The sequence below is a fragment of the Sturnira hondurensis genome, unplaced genomic scaffold, assembly GCF_014824575.4.
Source record: "Sturnira hondurensis isolate 20B ecotype Veracruz unplaced genomic scaffold, ASM1482457v3 Scaffold0006413, whole genome shotgun sequence".
Lineage (NCBI taxonomy): Eukaryota > Metazoa > Chordata > Mammalia > Chiroptera > Phyllostomidae > Sturnira > Sturnira hondurensis.
Window position 1 is genome coordinate 21225964 of NW_028079044.1, and position 26229 is coordinate 21252192.

General features: G+C 37.1%; 1 protein-coding gene across 7 annotated transcripts in view; it reads left to right on the top strand.

Annotated features, from left to right (window-relative positions):
* ALMS1 (ALMS1 centrosome and basal body associated protein) overlaps positions 1-26229 on the top strand; it is a 203738-nt gene that overhangs the window by 75150 nt on the left and 102359 nt on the right. For 5 of the 7 annotated variants that reach the window (XR_005066793.1, XM_037048203.1, XM_037048204.1 and 2 more), the window contains 2 exons: positions 1846-6588; positions 7630-7754. Coding sequence is in view for 6 of the 7 variants with exons in the window: in XM_037048203.1 (XP_036904098.1) it covers positions 1846-6588; positions 7630-7754 (4868 nt within the window). In the remaining variant the exon portion in view is untranslated. The remainder of the gene's footprint in view (positions 1-1845; positions 6589-7629; positions 7755-26229) is intronic. The other 2 variants (XM_037048205.1, XM_037048208.1) reach the window with 2 other exon arrangements.

Here is a 26229-nt window from a genome sequence, read left to right on the forward strand (position 1 = left end):
ATTTTAGTTTGATACTGGGAGGAGATGAATATACTTTCTACCTACTCTGCTGTCATCTTGGACCTCCTTTCCTCTTTTATTTATGACTTTAATTGAGTCCTGCCTTTTTTTTCTTTCTTTTTTTTTTTTTTTTTTGTGGTGAGCCTAGCCAAAGGTTTGTCCATTTTATTTACCTTTTGAAAGAATCATACCTTAGTTTTGTTGACCTTTTCAGTCTGTTTTAAGCATTTATTTCTACTCTTAATCTTTGTTATTTCTTTTCTTCTGGTACCTTTGGGCTTTTTTTATCATTCTATTTTTTTAGTCTATTTTCAGCTACTTTTTTGAAGCTCGTCAGTGGGTTTAGGATGGCAGTCTGTTGTGAAAAGAGTTCAGATTATCTGTTAGAATTAGAAAACTAAAGTACCAGTTTTTGTTACTTACTCACTGTACAACTTTAGGAAAATATGTATTACTTGAAATGTGGTCTGTGGACCAAAAGTATTGAGTACTACCTAGGAGCTTATTAGAAATTTGGAATTTGAGCTCCCACCCCAGACCTACTGAATCAGAATCTAACAAGATCTTTACATTGAGCAGCACTGTTACATTGTTACCTTTGAAACTTAATTTTTCTGTCTGCTAAGTATAGATAATATTTGCTGTATATACCATATGTTTTACCAATTTACTTTTTGTTTGTTTCTTCCTAAAGAATAAAAGCTTTGTGAGACAGAATTAGATTGTAAGCTTTGTGTTTATTTATCTCTCCCACTTTCTACATCTGTAACAGTGACTGGCCCATAGTAAACATTTGATTTTTTTTAATGAACAAATGAATGAATGCATTATTTATAAAATCTCATCATTGCTATTGCAGTTATTTACTTTCCACTGCCACTTAGAACTATTTTTTATTTAGAGATACTGTCTTTGACAGTACAAACATAGAACATTTCTGTTGTTACAGAAAGTTCAGTTAGTACTGCTTACAGTTTTGCGTCCTCTTCCCACCTAGAACTTATATTTCTACAATACAGTTCTGACTATATATGCCATATAGAATTAAGTTCATGATTTACAGTTTCTTTTAGAGGATTTACAGTTTCATGTAGTTAAAAACTTTTTAGAGGATTTACAGTTTCAGATAGTTAAAAATACATATTAGGGGTACACTTATTAGCATAGCATCCATCTGGGCCATATTGCATTGCTCTTGTATTACTTGAAATAAACGCAAAGCATGAAATAAGCTGATGCCTTAACTATGCCATGCAATTAAATATTTTGTCTTGGTTGAGGAGTGTCATATCTTATGCCAACATATGTGACACAGTAACTTGTTAGCTTATAAGCAGTGTGAAATCAAATCCCAAAGTAGACAGCATTTTCATACCATGTTGAAAATTCTTTCAACATCTCCTGAAGATTTGCATAATATTTTATGAAATGGCTACACTGCTATTTTAAAATTTTAATTGTTTATTTACTGATTAGAGAGATAAAGAGAGTCAAAGTCTTGTATGTGCCCTGACTGGGGCTTGAACCACAACCTTGTTGTATCTGGATGATGCAGTAACCAAATTAACTACCTGGCCAGGGCCTATACTGCTGTTTTTAGTCTTTTGTCCTATAGTTGAATATTTAAATTATTTCTACATTAGATTCCTACTTTAAAAGACTTTGTAATAAATATGTTTGAGTGTAAATATTTGTGTCTTTTGATGACTATTTCTGTAGGATTCCTTTCTAGAGTGTAAAGTCCCAAGGAGGGAATGTTTCCTTTCTTTTAGTGAATAAAAGAAGTATTTTTTAATTCAAAAAATACATACTATCATCAGAATTAAATAATTTTATTTTTTTTAGGAGATATTTCCAAAGGAAGCATAACTGAAATTACTCAATCCAACTTGAAGGCAGGCATCACTACCACTTCTGGAGATTCAGATACTGGATCTTATTTACCCTTGACCCCTGAGGACTTCCCTCAGTTGGTTGTAAGATCTTCTGTGGAGAATACTCTTCATCTACATACTGACAGTCGTAACAAACAGATATTGGCAGATGGCCATGTAACTGAAGAGGCACTAAAAGTTTTAGCTGTTCCTGAACTAGCTGACCAGAAGACTGGGATATCAACACTACCGTCTAGTTCGTATTCATTAAGAGAGAAGCCCAATATTTTCTACCCACAGCCCTTGAGAGGAAATCTAACTGAAGGGCCTCTAACAGTTTCGGCTGTTCCTGGACCCACTGACCAGAAGACCAACTTATCCACAGTCCCTCCAAGTACCTACTTACTTGGAGAGAAGCCCAGTATCTTCTACCAACAGACATTGCCAGATAGTGATCAAACTGAAGAGGCTCCAAAAGTTTCAGCTGTTCTTGGTCCTGTTGACCAGAAAAGTGAGAAAACAACAGTACCTTCTAGTTCCTTTTCACACAGAGAGAGGCAACAGATTATTTTCTCTCAGCAACAACTGCCAGACAGTCATCTAATTGAGCAGGCTCTGAAAGTTTCAGCCACTGCTGAACGAGCTGATCAAGTGACTATGATACCAACATTATCATCTACTTTATACTCACATGCAGAGAAGCCCCATATTTTCTTTCCACAGACATTACCAGGAAATCATTTACCTGAACAGGCTCGGAAAGTTTCAGCTGCTCCTGGATCCACTGAGCAGAAAACAGGGATACCAACAGTGCCCTCTACTTCTTACTCACATAGAGAGACACCCAGTCTTTTCTACCAGCAAAAGTTGCCAGAGAGTCATCTACCTGAACAGTCTCAGCAAACTGCAGCTGTTTCTATATTTGCTGACCAGAAGACTGAGATACCAACAGGAACCTCTACTTTCTCACATGGAGAGACACCCCTCATTTTCCAGCAACAGACATTGCCAGGAAGTCATCTACCTGAACAGGCTCTGAAAGTTTCAGCTTCTCCTGGATCCACTGAGCAGAATACAGAGATACCAACAGTGTCCTCTACTTCTTACTCACATAGAGAGACACCCAGTCTTTTCTACCAGCAAAAGTTGCCAGAGAGTCATCTACCTGAACAGTCTCAGCAAACTGCAGCTGTTTCCATATTTGCTGACCAGAAGACTGGGATACCAACAGGAACCTCTACTTTCTCACATGGAGAGACACCCCTCATTTTCCAGCAACAGACATTGCCAGGAAGTCATCTACCTGAACAGGCTCTGACAGTTTCAGCTGCTCCTGGATCCACTGAGCAGAAAACAGGGATACCAACAGTGTCCTCTACTTCTTACTCGCATGGAGAGACACCCCTCATTTTCCAGCAACAGACATTGCCAGGAAGTCATGTACTTGAACAGGCTCTGAAAGTTTCAGCTGCTCCTGGACTTGCTGACCAAAGAAGTGGAATACCAACAGTATCTTCTACTTCTCACTCACATACAGAGAAGCCCTATATTATCTACCAACAGGAGCTGCCAGTTAGTTATTTAACTAAAGAGGGTAAGGAAGTTTTAGGTGTCCCTGGACCAGCTCAGCAGAAGACTGGGGTACCAGTAATACCCTTTACTTCTCACTCTCATAGAGAGAAGCCCTTTATTTTCAACACACAGGGCTTGCCAGACAGTCATCTACCTGAAGAGTCTCTGAAAGTTACAGCTGTTCCTGGACTAGCTGACCAGAAGGCTGGGTTGGCATCAGAACCTTCAGGTTTCTACTCACATAGAGAGAAGCCCGTTGTTTTTTATCCACAGGATTTACCAGACACTCATCTCACTGAAGAGGCCCTGAAAGTTCCCACCATTTCTGGACCAGCTGACCAGAAGACTGGGATACCAACAGTACCCTCTACTTCCTATCCACATGGAGAGAAGCATATTTTTATCTCTCCACAGACCTTGCCAGACAGTCACCTACATAAAGAGGCTCTAAAAGTTTTAACTGTTTCTGGACCAGATGACCAGAAGACTGGGGTACCATCAGAGCCTTCTGGTTCCTACTCACATAGGGAAGAGCCCATTATTTTCTACCCACAGGGCTTGACAGAGAGTCATTTACCTGAAGAAGCTCTGAAAGTTACAGCTGTCCCTGGACCAGGCGATCAGAAGACTGGGATACCATCAGTACCGACAAGTGCCTACTCAGTTTGGGGGAAGTCCATTAATTTTTACCAACAGGCCTTACCAGATAGACATATCACAGAAGAGACTCTGAATGTTTCAGCTTCTCCTGAACCAGCTGAACAGAAGACAGAGTTACCTACAGTATCTTCTACTTCCTACTCTCAAAGAGAGAAGCCCTTGATTTTCTACCCACAGGACTTGCCAGATAGTCAGCTATCTGAAGAGGCTTTGAAAATTTCTGTTGTTTCTCTACCAGGTGACCAGAATACCAGAAAACCAACAGCAATTCCTACTTCTTACTCACATAAAGAAAAGCCTATTATTTCTTATCAGCAGGAGTTGACAGGTAATCATGTAACTGAAGAGGCTCTGAAAGGTTCAGGTGTCCCTGGAACAGCGGACCAAAACACTGGGCTACCTACAGTACCATCTAATTCCTATTCATATAGAGAGAAGCAACACATTTCTTACAAGCAAGATCTTACTCAAGAGGTTTTAAAAGTTGTAGGGGGTTCCAGACTAGCTGGCCAGAAAACTGGGATACCAGTAGTAACCTCTGCTTCTTACTCTCATGAAGAGAAGCCCATCATTTCTTATCAGCAAGAGTTGCCAGATCATAATGAAGATGCTTTAAAACTTTTAGTAGTTTCTGGACCGCCTGGCCAGAAGACTGATAAACAAATTGTTTCCTCTTCTTCCTATTCACATAGAGAGGGCCCCATCTCTTCTTACCAGAAGGAGTTGCCAGATATTACTGAAGAAACTTTGGAAGTTTCAACTGTTGCTGGACCAACTGAACAGAAGACTGGAATACGAATAATCCCCTCAGGTTCCTACTCATACAGAGAAAAGGGTGGTATTTTTTACCAGCATGAGTTGCCAGATACTACTGAAGAAACTTTAAAAGTTTTTGTTCTTCCTGTACAAACTGGCCAAAAGAATGAGATATCAGCAGGACCCTCTAGTTCTTACTCCCTTAAAGAGAAACCCAAGATTTCAACTGTAGTTTTACCAGATGACCAGAAGACGGAGTTACCAACAGCTTCCTCTACTTCTTACTCACGTGGAGAGAAGCCCGAGAATTTAACTGTGATTGGACCAGATGACCAGAAGACTCCGTTACTGACAGTTTTTCATAATTCTTATTCTCGGGGAGTAAAGCCCAGTATTTTCTTTAAACAGCATTTGCCAGGTGAAGATAATGTGAAAGCTTCACCTGTCCCTGAACCAACCGATGTGAATTCTGGGATACCTATTTCTAGTTCCTATTCAAACAGAGAGAAATCTAATATTTTGTCTGCACAGGAATTGCCAGAGAAACGTCTAACTGAAGATGTACTGAAGGTATCAACAATTCTAGAACCAGATAACCAGAAAACTGCATTACCAACAGCTCCTCCTCGTTTTTTTTCATACAGAGAAAAACCAAATATATTCTATCAACAGGATTTGCCAGATAGACATCTAACTGAAGATTCCCCGAAGTTCTCAAGTGGTCTTGGGCAAACTGATGAGAACACTGGGTTATCAACGGGTCACTCTGGTATTTATTCACATAGTGAGAAGCACAAACTTGTTTCAGACCATGTCCAAAGGCTAATAGATAATTTGGATTCTTCTCACTCTAGTATTATCTCCAACAATATGCCTTTAAATTCTCAAGCTGATTATAGAGTTGTAAATAAGACAGAACCTTCAGGTTTTGAAGATGTCAGCTCTGAGGAAATCCAGTATACAGATAATAGTTCTAAAACTCTTAAACAGATTCAGACACTTTTAATGGAGGCTGAAAATATAGCACTGAAACGATGCAATTTTCCTGCTCCCCTTGTACCTTTCAGAGATGTTAGTGATATTTCATTTATTCAATCTAAGAAGGTTGTTTGCTTCAAAGAACCCTGTACACCTGATGAATCCAATGTAGATTTGCCTCTGAGAAAGCCATTCATAGAGGAGAACCCAAGCAGCAAGTACATACAGAAGGATATTAACACAGAGACAAATCTGAAATGCCAGAGAGGCATTGAAAATTGGGAGTGTATTAATTCAACTACAGTTAGAAGTCCTATACAGGAAGCAGAAAGCAAAGCTAGAGTGGCATTAGATGAAACCCTTAGGCAATATAAAGCAGCCAAATCTGTAATGAGATCTGAACCTGAAGGCTCTAGTGGAACCTTTGGAGATAAAATTCTTATCCCTATGATGACTATCATAAAAAGCGATTCAAGTAGTGATGCAAGTTCCTGCTCATGGGACAGTAATTCCTTAGAGTCAGTTTCTGATGTTCTACTAAACTTACTTCCATATGCTTCACCGAAGACAAGCATGACAGATAGCAGAGAGGAAGAGTGTGTGTCAGAGAGTGATGATGGGGGTGGTAGTAGTGTAGATTCACTGGCTGCACATGTGAAAAACCTTCTGAAATGTGAATCTTCATTGAATCATGCTAAACAAATACTCAGAAATGCAGAGGAAGAGGAATGCCGGGTACGCGCACGAGGTAGGAACTGATGATTTGTTATGAAGGCAGGTGAAGCTTATAAACATTGTAGTTTAATAATTTATTTAGAGTTAAGTGTTTGGCATTCCAAATTTATTTTCTTGTAGAACTGGTAGGATGATTACATCATCTCCAGCAATCCAGAATAAGCCCATTTAACCAACAATGTAGCTAAATCACGATATTAATATTGTTAATGCTAGTCCTAGTTTAGGGTCTTAGGAAAAGTAAGTTTTGATGTCTAGAGGATGGTAGGGAGCTGGAGTGTTCCTAAAGCTCTCGTGTGTCTCTGATCCTTCCCTTATAGTACCCTTATTTCGGAGACAAAGGAAAAAAATCAGTTTGCTCTGCTCTAAATTACTTTGTATCATAAAACTACATGTACCTTTTCATCCCCTTTGCTAATAAAATTCTTGGAGCAGATCTTAGGTAGACACTGGAAAAAACTAATCAAGGTATTTTACACTAGAACTTGGATTACAGTTTTAAGAAAGAATATTAATCCTTTTAATCTCAAATAGTGGAATTCCGTTAAAAATATTTAGGGCAATGTGGAGAATATATTATAAAGTACAACTTGTAAGCAATAGACGCCTATCTGGGAATCTTTTCCTTGGGGTTATCTTCCTAAACTAGGCCTTTGATCACTTGTGCATATTTTGATTCTCAAAAAAACTCGCAAGTTTTATTTATTTTAAAATATTAGCTCTTATGGAAGTGGCAATAATTATTGAGCTGATAGGGAAGGCAAAGGGAATGTCCTGATTAGAAGGAAGATTATGATAAAAATGATTGAATATCATATTTAAAGGAGCCTCTATGGAGAAAAGTCTGTAGAATGTGGCTTTAAAAAATCAGACTTTTCAATGAAATGATCTCTCAATAACTATTAAGTTTGTCGTGTAATTTAGAGAACTCACTCTGGATATGTACATGTTAGGCATTAAAGTAGGTATAATGATGATCTGTGCTCTTAAAATGACTGATAAATTGCCACTTTTTGTATTGTATTCTCTCAAGTGTCTTATGCTTTCTCTACAGCCTGGAATCTGAAGTTTAATATGGCTCACAACTGTGGCTACTCCATTTCAGAATTAAATGAAGATGACAGGAGAAAAGTAGAAGAGATCAAAGCAAAGTTGTTTTGTCAAGATGACTTATCCAAGGTATCAGAAAATGTAGAAATGAAAAGACAAAATGTACAAGAAAGGGTAATAGAATTTAGATCTCTTACCTCAGCTTTCGTGACTCTAGCTGAGTCACTGATAGTGTTTGATTTAAAGTGTTAGGAGTCTTAATTCTTCAAAAGTTAAGATTGAGGATTAGATTTCATAAGTTTTGATTAATTTCAAATTCATCTATTGAAAACAAACAAGCAAGCAAAATATAACCAGAGACCTTGAAATAAAAAACAAATTGACAGGACACAGGGGAAAGGGATAATGGGGGAAAGTGGGGGAAGGTCCATCGAGGAACACGTATGAAAGGATACATGGGCAAAGCCAAAGGGGGTAGGTTTGAGGGTGGGAGGTAGGGTTAGGTGGGGCGGGAGGCCGTGGCAGGGTGAAAATGGAGACAACTGTACTTGAACAACAAAAGAAAAAAAATTACCTCTTTTGGAAAATAAGAGTAGATTTGTTTTATCAATATATCGTCAATCTTATTTTCTCTTGAGGGTGATATCTCAAGATGCAGAGAAAGTCCAGCTATTTCAGATATATATTTTCTGCTTAGGAACAGAGAACTATAATAGGTTATGTATAAATCACTTTTATTTTTTTAAGATTTTCTTTATTTACTTTTTAGAGAGGGGGGAAGGGAGGGATAGAGACATCAGTTGGTTGCCTCCCTCATGCATCCCAACAAGGGACTGGGTCTGCAGCCCAGGTATGTGCCCTGACCCAGAATTGAACAGGTGGCCTTTCCCTTTGAGTGATGATGCCCAGCCAACTGGGCCTCGCCTGGTAGGGCTCACTTCCTTTTGAATAGTACTTAATTTCCTTCCATTGTGAACTGTTTCATGCACAGAAAAGAAGACATGAAACATACATATATAAGGAATAAAGTAAACTTAATCCCTGCATATCAGCCAAACATCTTGAGAAATAGAAATAGAATGACACTGAAGTCCTGTGTGTCCCCTTCCCCAGTCATAACTCTTTTTACTCCTTATTTTGACATGTATTGATTTTATTTTTTTAAAGATTTTATTTATTTATTTTAGAGAGGGGAAGGAAGGGAGAAAGGGAAACACCAATGTGTGGTTGCCTCCCACACAACCCCCACTAGGGACCTGGCCTACAACCCAGGCATGTGCCGTAGACTGGAAATCGAACTGCCAGCCTTTGGTTCACAGGCCAGTACTCATTCCACTGAGCTAAACCAGCCAGGGGACATGTATTGATTTTCTTGCTGTTCAGTATGGTTTTGAACTTTGTAATAGATGGAGTTAATATAGTGTATATTCTGAGCATTGTGTTTTTCATGTAGTCTTAGGTTTTTGAGATTCTTCTATGTAGATGTATATAGTTTTAGTTTACTTTTTATTTCTGGAAGTATCCAGTGTATGGATATATCATAGTTTATTTATTCTCTTAGTAGGGCATTTGGTCCACTATTATGAATAGTAATAGGGTATAATAATACCTGTCCTACAGGGTTTTGGTATGGCTTACATGAGATAATTTCTACAAAATGCTTCATAGAATGGGTGATATCCAATTAGTGCTAAGTAACTGGCAACTGTTATTATTATTATTATTATTATTACTCCCGTTAAAACTGATATAGCTATCATATGCATAGACTTTATGGTCTAATTCATACAGTTTTTTAGAATATAGTTCATCAGAGATATGGAATAATTATTTGGCTTAGCAATTTTGGAAAAGTTTTTAAAAGTATAAAAATTAGACTGGGTTTTAGGTTCACACATGCTTATGAAAAACACAATTAACAAATATGGATAATTTATTGTCATTATTTAAAAGTATATATTTCTCCCAGTGATCTGCATTTCCTTGTTTCACTAATGATCATAGTGCTGATGTTTTCAGACCTCTCAGCAATCAAATTATCTTTCTTTGGGTACCTTTCTTTCTTGTTTGTTTTAAATTGTTCATTTACAGTTGCCCCACCTTTTTCTCCATTGCTGTCCCTGACCCTGTTTCCCCCAGCTCCCATTGTCTATGCCTGTGTCTCCTCTATTCGTGTTCCTTGACTTGCCCCTTTCCCTTCTTTCCCCTGTTATCCCCCCTCCCTGGTCACTGTCAGCTTGTTCTTTATTTTCATGTATCTTGTTCTGTTTTGCTCATTTGTTTGTTTTGTTGATTAGGTTCCACTTCTAGGTGAGATCATATGGTATTTGTCTTTCACTGCCTGGCTTTTTACACTTAGCATAATAATGCTAGACTCTAGTTTTCAAAAGCTATTCTTCTTAAAATATATTGTTTCAAATTACATTAAGCACAAAATTTCATATGTTCTGACTAGCATAAAGTAAATGTAGTAATTCTCTTTTAGCTAATGTATTTTTTTATTACTTCTGGGCATATCATACTGTGGTGTTTTTTAAAAAACGTGAAGTAACCAAATTCTACTCTGATGTCTTGTGCATATAATTCTTTTTTTCTATCTTTTTACTTATTTTTAATATATTTTATTGATTATGCTATTACAGTTGCCCCATTTTCCCCCCTTCACTCCCCTTCACCCTGCGCACCCCTTCCCACCCACATTCTCTCCATTTAGTTCATGTCCAGGTGTTGTACATATAAGTTCTTTGGCTTCTACATTTCCCATACTATTCTTACCCTCCCCCTGTCTATTTTCTGCCTACCATCTATGCTACTTATTCTCTGTACCTTCTCCCCTTCTCTCCTCCTCCCACTCCCCTGTTGATAACTCTCCATGTGTTCTTCATTTCTATGGTTCTGTTCCTGTTCTAGTTGTTTGCTTAATTTGTTTTTGTTTTAGGTGTGATTGTTAGTAATTGTGAGTTTGCTGTCATTTTACTATACATGTTTTTCATCTTTTTCTTAGATAAGTCCCTTTAACATTTCATAAAATAAGGGCTTGGTGATGATGATCTCCTTTAACTTCACCTTATCTGGGAAATACTTTATCTCTTCTCCTATTCTAAATGATAGCTTTGCTGGATAGAGCAATCTTGGCTGTAGGTCCTTGCCTTTCATGACTTGGAATACTTCTTTCCAGCCCCTTCTTGCCTGTAAGGTCTTTTTGGAGAAATCTGCTGACAGTCTGATGGGCACTCCTTTGTAGGTAACTGTCTTCTCTTGCTGCTTTTAAGATTCTCTCCTTATCTTTAATCTTGGCTAATGTAATTATGATGTGCCTTGATGTGTTCCTCTTTGGGTGCAACTTCTTTGGGACTCTGAGCTTCCTGGACTTCCTGGAAGTCTGTTTCCTTTGCCAAAATGGAGTTTTTCTTTATTATTTGTTCAAATAAGCTTTCCACTTGTTGCTGTTCCTCTTCCCCTTCTGGCACTCCTATAATTCAGATGTTGGAACATTTAAAGGTGTCCTGGAGGTTCCTAAGCCTCTCCTCACTTTTTTGAATTCTTGTTTCTTTATTTTGTTCTGGTTGAATGCTTCTTTCTTCTTCTGGTCCACTCCATTGGTTTCATTTCCCTTCATTTCACTTAGTTTAGCCTTCATTTGTTCCTCTAATTTGTGACTAAAATCAACCAGTTCTGTGAGCATCCTGATCACCAGTGTTTTGAACTTTGCATCTGATAGGTTGGCTATCTCTTTGTCACTTAGTTTTATTTTTTCTGGAGCTTTGATCTGTTTTTTCGTTTGGGCCATTTTTGAAGGGTGGGGCGTTTGCCTTAATGTGCCTGTTATGTAGTGAGGGGAGGAGCCTTAGTTGTTCACCTGGGCGGGGCAATCACGTGGCTGGATTTTAACACTGTGTGGGGGAGGGGTCCAAGAGGGAACAGTGGCGCTTGATCTGCCCTCTGCCGGTTATTGGTCACTTCACCTGCAAGCAAATTGGGACCTTCTGGTACTGATTACCTTGTGGATGGGTTTGTGTACCTTCTAAGACCCTATGGGCCTCTCTAACGAATTCTCCTGTGAGGCTGGGAGTTTCTCCTGGCTCTTCAACCCCAACAGGTGTTTTCAATTGGTATTTTGCGGTTTTATTTCCCCTCGCTGGAGCCCTGAGTTGGGCAGTCCATCCCGCTATCTGGTTTTGCCTGGTTTATTTACAGGGGTATGTGGGACCACCGGGTCCGAGAGCTACCTTATGCATCACACCCCTCCATAATCCACCACTTGACTGGGTTCGGCCACTGCTTGCAACTCCTCTCCTCCTGGCCTGGGGACTCTGCCCCTCCTACTGGTCTGGGTGAATGTGTCCACTTTAACTCCTTGGTTGTAGGACTTCCATACGGTTCAACTTTCTGTTGGTACTGGTTGGTGTTGTTTCTAAATTATTGTTGTCCTTATTTTGGTTGTGCAAGGAGGCACAGTGTGTCTACCTGTGCCTCCACCTTGGCTGGAAGTCTGCATATAATTCTTTCAGATTGTGCTGTCTTTCTTCTTATTGATTTTATATCCAATGTTCAAGATTATTGGAATGATACTGAGTTTCAGTTAGTTCTTCTGTTGTATTAAATATCTCTTTATCCTATTGCCATTTATGTAACTGTTTTTGTCCGTATATTTGATAAAAATGTTCAGTAAGACATGGTCATTGGGGCAAAGTCTAAAACTTTTCAAATAAGATTTTCTGACAACTGAGGTTAAGTACTTTATTATTCACCATTTTATATTTGACTTCCTCCAATTTGTTATTTGAGGGATTATGAACTACAGTTTGTCTAGTATGACTTGTTTTTAGTGAACTCATATTGGCCGCAACTGTGTGTGTATTTTTGGGTGCTACTTTTTAAACTTAAATATATGACTATTTTCCCTTAAAACTACTCTAGAACTATAATTTTATATGGTCATATGGTATTTCATAATATGAATATAACACGAATCATTCCCCTAATGTTTGAAATTTATTCATTCATTCTAAAAATGCTTAATATGTGCCAGTCTATTTGCTGAGGATATATCACTGAACAAAATAGACAGAAATTGTTTCCTTCTGAAGCTTACCTTTAAGTGAGAGGGTACAGATAGCTACCAAATAAATAAGTAAAATGTATAATATGTCAGTTGGTAGGATGCCAGGGAAACAAAGCAGAATAGTCAAGGAAAGACATGACAAGAAAATATTGGATCAACTTTCTGAAGAAGATGAGCGAATAAGCCATTTGGGTATCATTAGCAAGAGCATTCCAGACAGAAATAGCATGTACTAAGTCCCTGAGGTTAGAGTGTGCCTGGTGTGTTAAAGAGCAGTAAGGAGGCCAGTGTGGTTAGGGAGAGAGTGAAAGAGGGAAGACTAGATTATGGAGGGCTCTACTTCTTTTTAGGGGCAGTAAATGTCTCCCGAAGGTATATTTGGGAAATTTTATGTGAGTCATTTTGGTCATGGTAGTAATGGAGGGTTGCTTCTGCCATATAGTAGATAAGTGTCAGAGATATTAAAGTTCTGTAAAACAGGGGATAGTCTTACACAATGAAGAATTGTCCCTTGTCACGTACAACTGTAGAACATCCCTCTAAGTATTCATGTATGTGAAAAGCCTGTTATAATTATTTCAGCATTTCAGTTTGTTGCCATGTTTCTTTAGGTGCTTTCAGTATAAAAAAATCTCTTTTTCCTCATCTTTCATCACTTCAACATTTTTAAAGAGTATAGCCTAATTACTTTGTAGAATATCCTGCAAATTAAATTTGTCTGATGTTCTGTCATGGTTAGATTCAAGTTTGATTCTTCTGTAGGAACACCACAGAAGTGATGATGTGTTTTTCCTGGTGTATTATATCAGGAGATACATTTTGTTGATTTATCCCATTACTGATAATGTTAGCTTGTCTCACATATCAATAAGTAATTAACAAATATGAGGGAGAGATACCTTGAGACAATGTAGATATCTTGTTATTAAACTTTTACCTAATTTAGCATCTAATGATTAATTGAACTATATAATGTATTAATTAGATAGCTGTAATTTGAAGATATAAAATTTTTTTCCAGTCCTTTAACATTACTTGGAATTCTGTAAGTTAGAGGTTTCCACTCTCTCCAAATACTTATTTAAATTGGTGTAGTTTCTTGGATATTTCTTTTAGTCAAAGGGTATAATCTATTGCCGTTGTGGTTTATTTTGATATCCAAATTATTCCCCACTGCCAGTGACAGCCCTTTTAAACTGGTTCCTGTGTATTTTTGATATGTCACCATTATTCTGGAAGCATTCACTCACTCACTCACTCTTTGGTGGAAGAAGGTATTCTAGGCAGATCTTGTATTTTCTCTTCAGCCCTGGAGTCACCATGTCTCTGAGAGCTCCTGATTCCTTTTGGCAGAGACTGGTATTTTGGAACAGAATCTGTGTGCTAGGTCTGCTTATTGATACTGTGACCCCAGTGCTTTTAGACGTTCTTGGCAGATAATTTGTGTATATGTAATGACTTACACACACACACACACACACACACACCCTCATCCTCTCTATATGCCATTTCTCTTATTTACCAATATCAAAAACCATGAGAACTATATGATTTTTACAGTGGTACATCCAATTTCATTCCAGTACCATAGTGTTACTCTAGCCTTTCTCCTGAATGTTTCTCCCTAGACCTGCTGTGATCATGGTGGCTGCAACACATTGGTTTCTTTCACAGTCCCGAATCCTACTCCCAACAAATAGGTTTTATATGTAATTACATTGTTATCAACCATATCAAGTACTTTTAAATTTCTGTTACAATTTCTTCCGACAATGAAAGAAATGACAGATTAGGACATTTTCCGTATGCTTAAAGAAAATAGCTGCCTACCTAGAACTCTGTGTCCCATGAAAACTTTCAGAAATGAAGCAAAATAAAAATGATCTTAAGCAAAAAGTTTTTCACCATTTAATACTTATTAAAGATATTCTAAGTGGTATACCCCAGTCAGATTGTATGAAAATTATCCCAGGTGGAAATTTGTGATATAAGAAGGATTAAGGAGCAAAGGAAGTGTTCTGTAAATATGTATATAAATGTAACCAAACTGATTGTATAAAACAAATACAATAGGATTTTCAGGGCTGAGATAAAATATGTTGTAAAATTAAATTATATGACAATGTTGTTTTAGTTGGAAGCTATGTAAATGGATTCAAATTGTTCTGAGTTTCTTAACTTCAAGAGAAAGGTAGATATATTATTTACTTTAGATTGGCAAGTAATGTGTTATGATTTCCAGGGTAACTTTGTCCCCTCTGTCATTTTCAAAAATTAATTTGAGATGAATCATAGACATTAATGTGATAGGTAAAATAACAAAGTTTCTTGAAGAAAATCTCTTAAATGATCTTAAATAGGATACAAAAAAGCATTAACCACAAAAGATTGATAACTTGCTGTTCATGAAAATTAAAAACATTTGGTCATCAGAGGTACAATGAAGAGTGGAAAACCAAACCATAGAGTGGAAGAGAGTATTTGCAATACTTAAATTTGACAAAAGACTGAAGTCCAGAATATATTTTAAAAACTCCTACAAATCCTTCTTCCCCAAAGTCTTCTGTGGTTACCTCACAAGTAAAGATACCCAAGTGACCAGTAAACATTGGGAAAGATTCTCAGTGCAATTAATCACCTGTTAGAATAATGCAGATTAAAAATGGGACAACTTTAATAGCCTAATCAATAAAATATATTTTAAAAGTTGTGCAAATTAAAACTATGAGATTCCACTTCATACCAGAGTGACTAAAATTGAAAGGAAAACAATACTAAATATTGGTAAAGTTGTAGAGCAAATGAAATATGTAGTTCAGATAGGAAAAATTGGTAGAGCATTATTATTTGCTTTTTCAGAATTATTTTTTAAATGAATTTAATTCCCTTTATTGCAGCAACATTGGTTAGTAACATGTAAGTTTCAGGCATACATCATTATGATTCAATCTCTGTATACACTATAGCATGTTCTTCACCAAAAGTCTAGTTTTCATCTGTCACCTTATATTTAACCCCCTTTATTTCACCCTCCCCCAATCTCCTTTTCCTTAATTAGGGCCTTTTCCTTCTGTGTCTGGGAGTTTGTTTTTGTTTTGTTTTATTTGTTCATTTGTTTCCTTTTTGTTTTATATTACATATGAGCATAATCTACAGTTTTTGTCCTTTCCTGTCTGACTTCACTTAGTGTAATACTCTCAAGATTCATCCATGTTACTGTAAATGACAATATTGTATCTTTTTTATGGCTAACTATTCCATTTGTGTGTGTGTGTGTATACCACATCATTATCCATTCATTCACTGATGGACACTTAGGTTGTTTCTCTATTTTGGCTGTTATAAATAAAGATGTAATGAACATAGGAGTACATGTGTCTTTTCAATTTAGTATTTTTGTATTCTTTGGATAGATAACCAGAAAAGGAATTACTGAATCATCTGGTAGTTGTACTTTGAATTCTTTGAGGAACCTTTGTCATTTTTTTTCATAGTGGCTATACCAATTTACAACTCCATCAACAGTGTATGAGGTTTCCCTTTTCTCCACATCCAGTGTAATATTTGTCACTTCTTACCTTTTTCATAATAACCATTCTAATTGCTGTGAGATGATATCTCATTGTGGTTTCGATTTGCATTTACTTAACAATTGATGATGTTGAACATTTTATATGTGTATGTTGGCCTTCTGTGTGTTTTCCTTAGGAAAATATCTATTCGTGTCCTCTGCCCATTTTTAAATCAGATGGCTTGTTTTTTTGTTCAGTTTAATGGGTTCTTTATATATTTTGAATATTAACTTATTATTGGAAATATCACTTACAAATATCTTACCATTCAATTGGCTACCTTTTTATTTTGTTGATGCCTTTCTTTTCTGTGCAGAACCTTTTTAGTTTGGTGTTGTCCTATTTATGTTTGTTTTCATTTCCCTTGCCTTTGATATCAAGTTCACAAAACTCCACTAAGACCATTGTCCAGAAACTTAATGCCTATACTCTCTTCTATGTGTTTTATTGTTTCAGGTCTTATATTTAAATATTTAATCAATTTTGAGTTAATTTTTGTGTATAATGTATGATAGTGGCCTGATTTTATTCTTCTGCCTGTGGCTGTCCAGTTTCTCAATGCTTTTTATTGAAGAGGCTTTTCTTTATCTATTCTATATTCTTGGATCCTTTGCCATAAATTATTTGTCATTATATGTGTAGGTTTATTTTTGGAATCTCAGTTCTGTTTCATTGTGTGTCTGTTTTCTGCCAATATCATATGGTTTTGATTACTGTGCCTTTGTGGTGTAGTTTGAAATAAGAGAGTATGATACCTTCAGCTTTGGTCTTCTTTCTTAGGGTTGGTTTGGCTATTCAGGATCTTTTGCAATTCCATACAAATTTGAGGAGGTTTTTTTTATTATTGTTCTATTTCTGTGGAAAATGTTGTTGGAATTTTGATAGGTATTGCTTTAAGTATTGTAGACATTTTACCAGTGTTAATTTTTCCAAGCCATGAACATGGAGTATTTTTCCATTTCTGTCTTCAGTTTATTTCAACAATACCTTGTTTTCAGTGTATAGATCTTTCACCTCCTTTGTTAAATGTATTTCTAGGTATTATATCTTTTTTGTTGTCATTATAAATAGGATTGTTTTCTTCATTTGTCTTTCTGAAAATCATTGTTAGTGTATAGAAACACAACAGATTTTATGTATTGATTTTGTATCCTTCAACTTGATTATATTTGTTTACTACTTCTGGTAGTTTTGGGGAGGAGTCTTTAGAGTTTTCTATGTATAAAATCTTTTCATCTACAAATAGTGACAATTTTATTTCATTTGTAATTTGGAATGCCTTTCATTTCTTTTTCTTGCCTGACTTCTCTGACTAGGATTTCCAGTACTCTGTTGAACAACAGTGGTGTGGTCATTTTTGTTTTGTTCCTGATCTTAGAGGAAAAACTTTCAGTTTTTCACCGTTTAGTAAAATTAGCTGTGGATTTGTCATATTTAGCCTTTATTATGTTGAGGTGCTTTCCTTCTATGCCTATTTTATTGAATGTTTTAAATCATAAATGAGTGTTGTATCTTGCCATATCTTTTAAAAAAGGATTTTATTTATTTACATTTTTTAGAGAAGGGGGGAAGGGAGGGAGAAAGAAAGGGAGAGAAAGGTCAATGTGAGAGAGAAACATGGGTAGGTTGCCTCTCATACACCCCCTGACTGGAGAGCGAACCTGCAACCCAGGCATGTGCCCTGACCAGGAATTAAACCAGTGACCTTTCCCTTTGCAGGACAATGCCCAACCAACTGAGCCACACTGGTCAGGTTTGCTGTATGTATTGAGATGGTCATATGATTTTTATCCCTCATTTTGTTAATGTGGTGTTATCATGTTGATTGGTTTGCAGATATTGAACTATCTTTACATCCCTAAAATGAATCACACTTGATTATGGTGTATGGTTTTTTTAAATGTACTTTTGTATTTAATTTGCTCATGTTTTATTGGGAATTTTTACATCTGTGTTTTCATCACAGATATTGGCCTGTACTTTTCTATTTTTGTGTTGCCCTTGCCTGTTTTTGCTATCAGGGTAAAGTCTGTGTTGCAAAATGAGTTGGGAAGCATTTCCTCCTCTTCAGTTTCTTGGAAGAGTTTGAGAAGGATAAGTATTTAATCTCTGACTGTTTATTAGAACCCACCAGGGGAAGCCGTCTGTTCCTGGACTTTTGAATAAGAGAGGTTTTTGATTACCCTTTCAATTTCCTTAGAAGTAATCAGCCAGTTCGCAGTTTCTGTTTCTTCACATTTGGGAAGGTTTTATGATTCCAAAATTTGTTCATTTTCAATTATCCAATTTGGTGGTGGTATTCTTTTATGATCCTTTCTTTTCCTTGGGTATCTGTTACAATTTTTCTTTTATTTCAGATTTTATTTGAATCTTCTATTTTACCTTGATGAGTTGAGCTTGTAAGTCAGTTTTGTCTTTTCAAGAAACAGCTTTTAGTTTCATTAATCTTTTTTGTTGTCTTTTTTGAGCATATTGCTTTCATCTTCTGATATTTCTTATTTTCTTTCTCATACAGACTTTGGGCTTTCAGTGTTTTGTTTTGTTTTGTTTTTTCCCCCCTTTATGGTGTAAGGTTAGACTTTATTTGAGGTATTATTTCTTTAGGTAGGTCAGTATTGCTGTAAACTTTCCTGTAGGTACCACTCTTGCTGCATTCCAAATATTTTTGTATGTTATATTTTCATTTGTTTCTGTGTATCTTTTGAATTCTGCTTTTATTTCTTCATTGACTCGTAGTTGTTCAGTAGTGTGTTTTTTAATTACATATTTGTGATTTTTCAAACTCTTTCTGTAGTCGATTGCTAGTTTCATACCATTGTGGTCAGAAAAGATATATAATTTTAGTTTTTTTAATTTATTGAGGCTTGTTTTGTGTCCTAGCATAGACTATCCATAGAATTATCCATGTGCATTTTAGAAGAATATGTATTCTGTTGCTTTTGGATTGAAAGTTCTGGAAATATTTATTAAGTTACTCTGGTATATAATGTATCAGTTAAAGCCCCCTGTTTCCTTTTGACATTCTCTCTCCATGGTACTAGTGTGAGTAAGTGTTAACGTTGCCTACTATTATTGAGATGCTAGTTATCCTTTTAGGGTTGTTAATGATTGCTTGATATATTTTGGTACTCCTAAGTTTAGTGCATATATATTAATAAATGTTTTGTGTCTTTGCCACAGATTGTTCCCTTTATCTTAAAATATCCTTCTTTGTCTCTTGTACCTTTTTTTGTTTTGAAGTCTATTATGTTTCATGTAAGTATGGTTACACTTGCATTCTTTTGGATACCATTTGCATGAAGTATCATCTGTCCTTTCACTTTGAGCTTATGTTTGTCTTTGGAATTGAGATGGATCTCCTGCAGGCAGCATGTAGTTGGGTCTTGTTTATTAATTAATCTAGGTACTCTGTACCTTTGGATTGGTGGATTCAGACCTTTTACATTTAGGGTGATTACTGGTATCATATTCATAAAGTCCAATTTGGCATTGTCTACTAAAGGGAGACGTATACTTGCCTAAGACACTACAGTTTTATTTCTAGTTATGTGCTCAAGTGATATCAGTGTGTATATTCCTCAAAAGACATGGAACAATGTAATTAAATAGCCCAAAACTGAAAACAATGTTAATGTCCATCAAGAATAGAATAAATGAATCAGTTGTGATTTATTCCTCCAGTGGAATTCTGCACAGCAGTAGAAAAGAGAAGACTACTGTTTTCTCTACAGCACTGATGGATTTCACATTATGTTTAGCAAAAGATGACACACACAAAAGAGCCACACTGAGTAATTTCATTTCTATGCAATTAGAAACAGGCAAACTAATCTAATGGTGAAGTAAGAGTAGTGGTTAACTCTAGTGGGTCCAGGTGGTTGGTATTGACTAGGAAGAGAGACATAAAAGGTCTTCTCAGGTATAGGAGGTGTTGTATATTTGGATCTGGGTGGCATTTAAAAACATAACATCTGGGTGGCAGGTACATACTTATAAAAATTATCAAGCTGTCACTTCAGATTCATATGCTCTACTGAATATATGTTGTACATAAATGAAAAAGAGACAGAACAAAAGAAACGTTGAAATCACAGAAAAAGACCTTTCAAGAAGATAAGTTTTTAAAATGTTTTACTGATTATGCCATTACAGGTGTCCCATTTTCCTCCCTTCATTCTCCTCCACCTTGCATACCCCCTCCCCCCATTTCCCCACTTTAGTTCATGTCCATGTGTCACAAGTTCTTTCAATTCTATATTTCCCATACTATTCTTGCCCTGCCCCCTGTCTATTTCCTACCTACCATCTATGCTACTTATTCTCTGTACCTTCTCCCCCCTTCTCCTCCTCCCACCCTCCTGTTGCTAACCCTCCATGTGATCTCCATTTCTATGGTTCTGCTCCTGATCTAGCTGTCCTCTTAGTTTGCTTTTGTTTTAGGTGTGATTGTTAATAACTGTGAGTTTGCTGTCCTTTCACTGTTCATATTTTTTATCTTCTTTTTCTTAGATAAGTCCCTTTAACATTTCATATAATAAGGGCTTGGTGATGATGAACTCCCCGAACTTGACCTTATCTGAGAAGCACTTTATCTGCCCTTTCATTCTAAATGAAATCTTTGCTGAATAGAGCAATCTTGCATGTAGGTCCTTGGATTCCACAAGTTGGAATACTTCTTTCCAGCCCCTTCTTGCCTGTGAGGTCTCTTTTGAGAAATCCGCTGACCGTCTGATGGGCATTCCTTTGTAGCTGACTGTCCCCTTATCTCTTGCTGTTTCTAGGATTCTCTCCTTCATTTTAATATTGGGTAATGTAATTATGATGTGCCTTGGTGTGTTCCTCCTTGGGTGCAACTTCTTTGGCACTCTCTGAGCTTCCTGGACTTCCTGGAAGTGTGTTTTCTTTGCCAAAATGGAGTTTTTCTCTATTATTTGTTCAAATAAGTTTTCGACTTGTTGCTATTCCTCTTCCCCGTCTGGTACCCCTATAATTTGTATGTTGGAATGTTTAAAGATTTCCTGGAGGTTCCAAAGCCTCTCCTCATTGTTTTGAATTCTTGTTTCTTCATTCTTTTCTGTTTGGTCATTTTTTTCTTCCTTCTGGTCCACTCTATTGATTTGAGTCCCAGTTTCCTTTCCATCACTATTGGTTCCCTGTGCATTTTGCTTCATTTCACTTAGTGTAGTCTTCATTTTTTCATCTAATTTGTGACTGAAATCAACCAGTTCTGTGCGCATCCTGATCACCAGTGTTTTGAACTTTGCATCTGATAGGTTGGCTATCTCTTTGTTGCTTAGAAGTATTAGCTCTGGGGCTTTAAGCTATTCTTCTTGAGCCATAATGTTTTGGTCTGTTTGCACCTGTTACGTATGAGGGGCAGAGCCTTAGGTGTTCACCAGGGCGGGGCAACCCAGGTCACTGGGTTGTGACGCTGTATGTGGGGGCCGGGTCAGAGAGGGGCAATGGTGTTTTTTCTGCTCTCTCTCGGATTTCAGTCCCCTCTGCTGCTTCCCTAACGCAGATTGGGTCCTTCTGGTGTTGTCTCCTGGATGTGTGGGCTTGTACACCCTCCACACCCTGTGAATCTCTCCAGTGAACTCTCTGTGAGCTTGGGAGCCTCTCCCAGCACCTTGACCCCCAAAAGTTTTTCCAATTGGTGCTTTTAGGCTTTGATTCCTGGCGCTGGGGCCCTGGTTGGCGTGGTCTGTCTCACTGCTCGTTTTTTGCCTGGTTTATCTGGGCACAAGTGTGTGTCCGTGGTCAGCCAGCTGTCTTGCGTGCCCTCACTGGGTCTGCCCATTGCCACCCCACGCCTGGGATCTGCCAACTGCCGCCTGCGCACCTGGGTTGGTCCGGCTGCTTTTTCTTGCTGGGACCCTTCTCTGCTAGACGCTGACTCTGCCCCTCTTACCGATCTGGATGAATAATTCGTTGTTGTCGGACTTCAGTACAGTTCAATTTTCTTTCTGTTTTGGTTGCATTCTGGTTTCTAAATCTTTGTTGTTCATAAACTTGGTTGTGCAAGGAGATACAGTATTTCCACCTATACCTATGCCTCCATCTTGGCTGGAAGTCCAGATAACTATTTTTAATGGCAGAAACAAAACTAAAAAGTATCAAGGGGTAAGTCTAACAAAAGATATATAAGATCTTTATTGGAGAATATTAAAATTTGTACTAAAAGAGAGAGAAAAGATCTAATTAAATAGAAAGAAATTGTATTTATTAATAGCAGGACTTTTAAAAAATTTCAGTTACAGATGACATTCAGTATTTATATTAGTTTCAGGTGTACAGTATAGTGGTTAGACAGTTACATAATTTACAAAGCGATCTTTCAATAATTCAATTACCCACCGGGCACCATACATAGTTATTACAATAATGTGGACTATATTCCTTATTCTGAACTTTAATTCCCTGTGATTATTTTGTAATTACCAATTTGTACATCTTAATCTCGTTGCTTTTTCCACCCAGTTCTCCAACTCCTCTCCACTCTGGAAAACACTACTTGTTCTCTGTATCTAAGCCTGTTTCTGATTGTCTTCCTATGTCTGCCTTCTGTTCTTACCAGAATACCCTCTAGGCCTGTCCATGCTATCGGAGATGGTCAGATTTCATTCTTTTTTTAAATTTTAATCCACTTTATTGATTATGCTATTACAGTTGTCCCATTTTTTCTTCTCTTTATTCCCCTCCACCCTGTACCCTGCCTCCCACCATCATTCCTCCAACTTAGTTCATGTCCATGGGATGTATATGTAAGTTCTTTGGCTTCTCCATTTCGCATACTCCTCCTGTCTACTTTATACGTACCATTTATGCTTCTTATTCTTTGTACCTTTTTCCCCATTATCCCCACTCCCCCTCCTCACTGATAACCCTCCATGTGATCTCCATTTCTGTGATTCTGTCCCTGTTCTATTGTTTGCTTAGTTCCTTTTTGATTTTTGTTTTTCTTTTTTTATGTTCAGTTGTTGATAGTTGTGAGTTTGTTGTCATTTTACTGTTCGTATTTTTGACCTTCCTGTTTTTCTTAGATCTAAGTCCCTCTAACATTTCCTATAATAAGGGCTTGGTGAACTTTTTTAACTTGACCTTATCCGGGAAGCACTTTATCTGCCCTTCCATTCTAAATGATAGCTTTTCAGGGTAGAGCAATCTTGGATGTAGGTCTTTGCCTTTCATGAATTCAAATACTTCTTTCCAGCTTCTTCTCACCTGCAACGTTTCTTTTGAAATCAGCTGATAGTCTTATGGGAACTCCTTTGTAGGTGACTGTCTGTCTCCTTTTCTCTTGTTGCTTTTAAGAATCTCTCCTTATCTTTGATCCTGGGTAATGTAATGATGATGTGCCTTGGTGTGTGCTTCCTTGGGTGCAACTTATTTGAGACTCTCTGAGCTTCCTGGACTTCTGAAAGTCTATTTCCTTCACCAGATTGGGGAAATTCTTCTTCATTATGTTTTCAAATAAGTTTTTCTTTTTTTTTTTAAGATTTTATTTATTTATTTATCTTTAGAGGGGAAGGGGAGAGGGAGAGAAACATCAGTGTATGGTTGCCTTTTGTGCATCCCCTGCTGGGAGTTAGCCTGCAGGGAACTGGACTACAACCCCGGCATGTGCCCTGACTGGGAATCGAACTGCGATCCTCTGGTTCGCAGAGCCGTGCTCAATCCACTGAGCTACACCAGCCAGAGCGAAGTTTTTCATTTCTTGCTCTTCATCTACTCCTTCTGGTACCCCTACGATTCAGATGTTGGAACGTTTCAAGTTGTCCCAGAGGTTCCTAAGCCTCTCCTCATTTATTTCAATTCTTGTTTCTTCATTCTGTTGTGGTTGAAAGTTTATCTTTTCCTTCTGCTCCAGACCATTGATTTGATTGCTGGTTTCCTTCCTTTCACTGTTGGTTCCCTGTACATTTTTTCTTTTTCACTTTTTATAACCTTCACTTTTTCCTCTATTTTGTGGCCATACGCAGTCATTTCCTGATTACCAGTGTTTTGAACTCTCCATCTAATAGTTTGGCTCTCTCTTCATCAAGTAGTTGTATTTTTTCTGGAGCTTTGATCTGTTTTTCTATTTGGGCCATATTTTTTTTGTCTCAGCAGGCATCTTATGTAGTAAGTGGCAGAGCCTTAGTTGTTCACCAGGGTGGGCAACCCACATTGCTGTGTTGTGGGGCTGTATGTGGGGGAGAGGTCCCTTGTTGGTTGATTTATTGATGATAGCCATTCCGACAGGTATGAGGTATGTTGGCCATCTGTATGTCCTCTTGTGAGAAATGTCTATTCAGGTCTTCTACCCATTTTTTCTTTTTTCTTTTTTGTATTTCTCCATGAAACTAATTTTCCTCATTTTGGATTGGTACCTTACTTATCTTTCTTCCCTTAAACAGCTACTGCAGTAGGGCCTTTAATAAAGGTTTACATTTTTTAAATTATTTTTTTATTGTTGTTCAGTTTCAATTGTCTCCATTTTCACCCCACTATGCTCCCATCCCAACTCATTTCTGCCTCCCACCCTTGAACCACCCTCTTTGGCCTTGTTCATGTGTTCTTCACACGTGTTCGTTGATACCCTCCCCCCCATTATCCCCTATTATCCTTCTCCTTCCACCTCTCTGGTTACTCTTAGATTGTTCTTTATTTCACTGTCTCTGGTTGTAGTTTGCTTGCTTGTTTATTTTGTTCATTAGATTCCACATATGAGTCAAATCATGGTATTTGTCTTTCTCTGACTGGCTTATTTCACTTAGCAACATGTTCAATTTGATATTAGGTAGCTTGTGATTACTGATTACTCAAAATTACTGTTGCTTTTTGTGTTCTTTTGTGATTCCATGTAATTTTTGGATTCTTTGTTTTAGTTCTGTGAACAAGGCCATTCATTGGTATATTCATAGAATTATGTTGACTCTTTATTCAGGTCATACAAGCTTTTCCAGGAAAGTCATGAATTTAAAAAATGTATATTTTTTGTGATAAAACAGTGTCTTCACACTTTTTTGCCTTTTCGAAACTGCCTGTAATTTGTTATGTGTTATAAAGTATGTTTTATGGTGACTGTTCTTTGTGAACTTGAGAAGAATGCATATTTTGTTTTTTATCTGAAGTGGTTTGTAGATGCCCATTATATCTAGTTGATTGTTGGAGGTGTTGAGCTCAACTATATCCTTAGTGATTTGTTGTTGCCTCATGGATGTGTTCAACTGATAGAGGGGTGTTGAAGTCTGTAAGTAGGTTCATCTGTTTCTCCATGTTTATGCATATATACATTAAGGTTGTCATGTTTCAGAGAATTATCCCTTTATCATTATGTAATGTTTTTCCTTATTCCTGATAACCTTTCCTGTTTTGCAGTCTGTTCTCTCTGAAATGAATAATAGTATTCCTACTTCCTTTTGATTAGAGTGAGCATGGTATTTTTTTATTATTCATTTAGTTTTAAATTATATGTGTCTTCATATTTGAAGTGGCTTTCTTGTTAGATACCCCATATTTGGACCTTATGTTTTGATATACTCTGACAAATTCTGTTTTTTAATTAGTGCACTTAGACCATTGACTTTTAAAGCAATTATTGATACAGTTCAGTTAATATCTAGCATAATTGTTACTGTTTTCTACTTCTTTTGTTGCCCTTGTTCCTGTTTTTATTTCCATTCTTTCTGCCTTTGATGTTTTTTTTTTAATGCTTTTAATTGATTTTTTTTTTTAGAGAGACAAACAGACATCAGTTTGTTGTTCCACTTTTTTATGTGTGTACTGACTGGAGATCGAACCCACAATCTTGGCATATCAGGATGACGCTCTAACCAACTGACCTGCTCAGCCAGGGCCTGCCTTTTGTTGTTTTAATTGAGCATTTGCTGTTTATATTTTGTCTCATTTCTTAGCATATCAGTTATAAATATACATATTTTTTCCTTTTTTTAGTGGTTGCCCTAGAGATTGTAACATATGT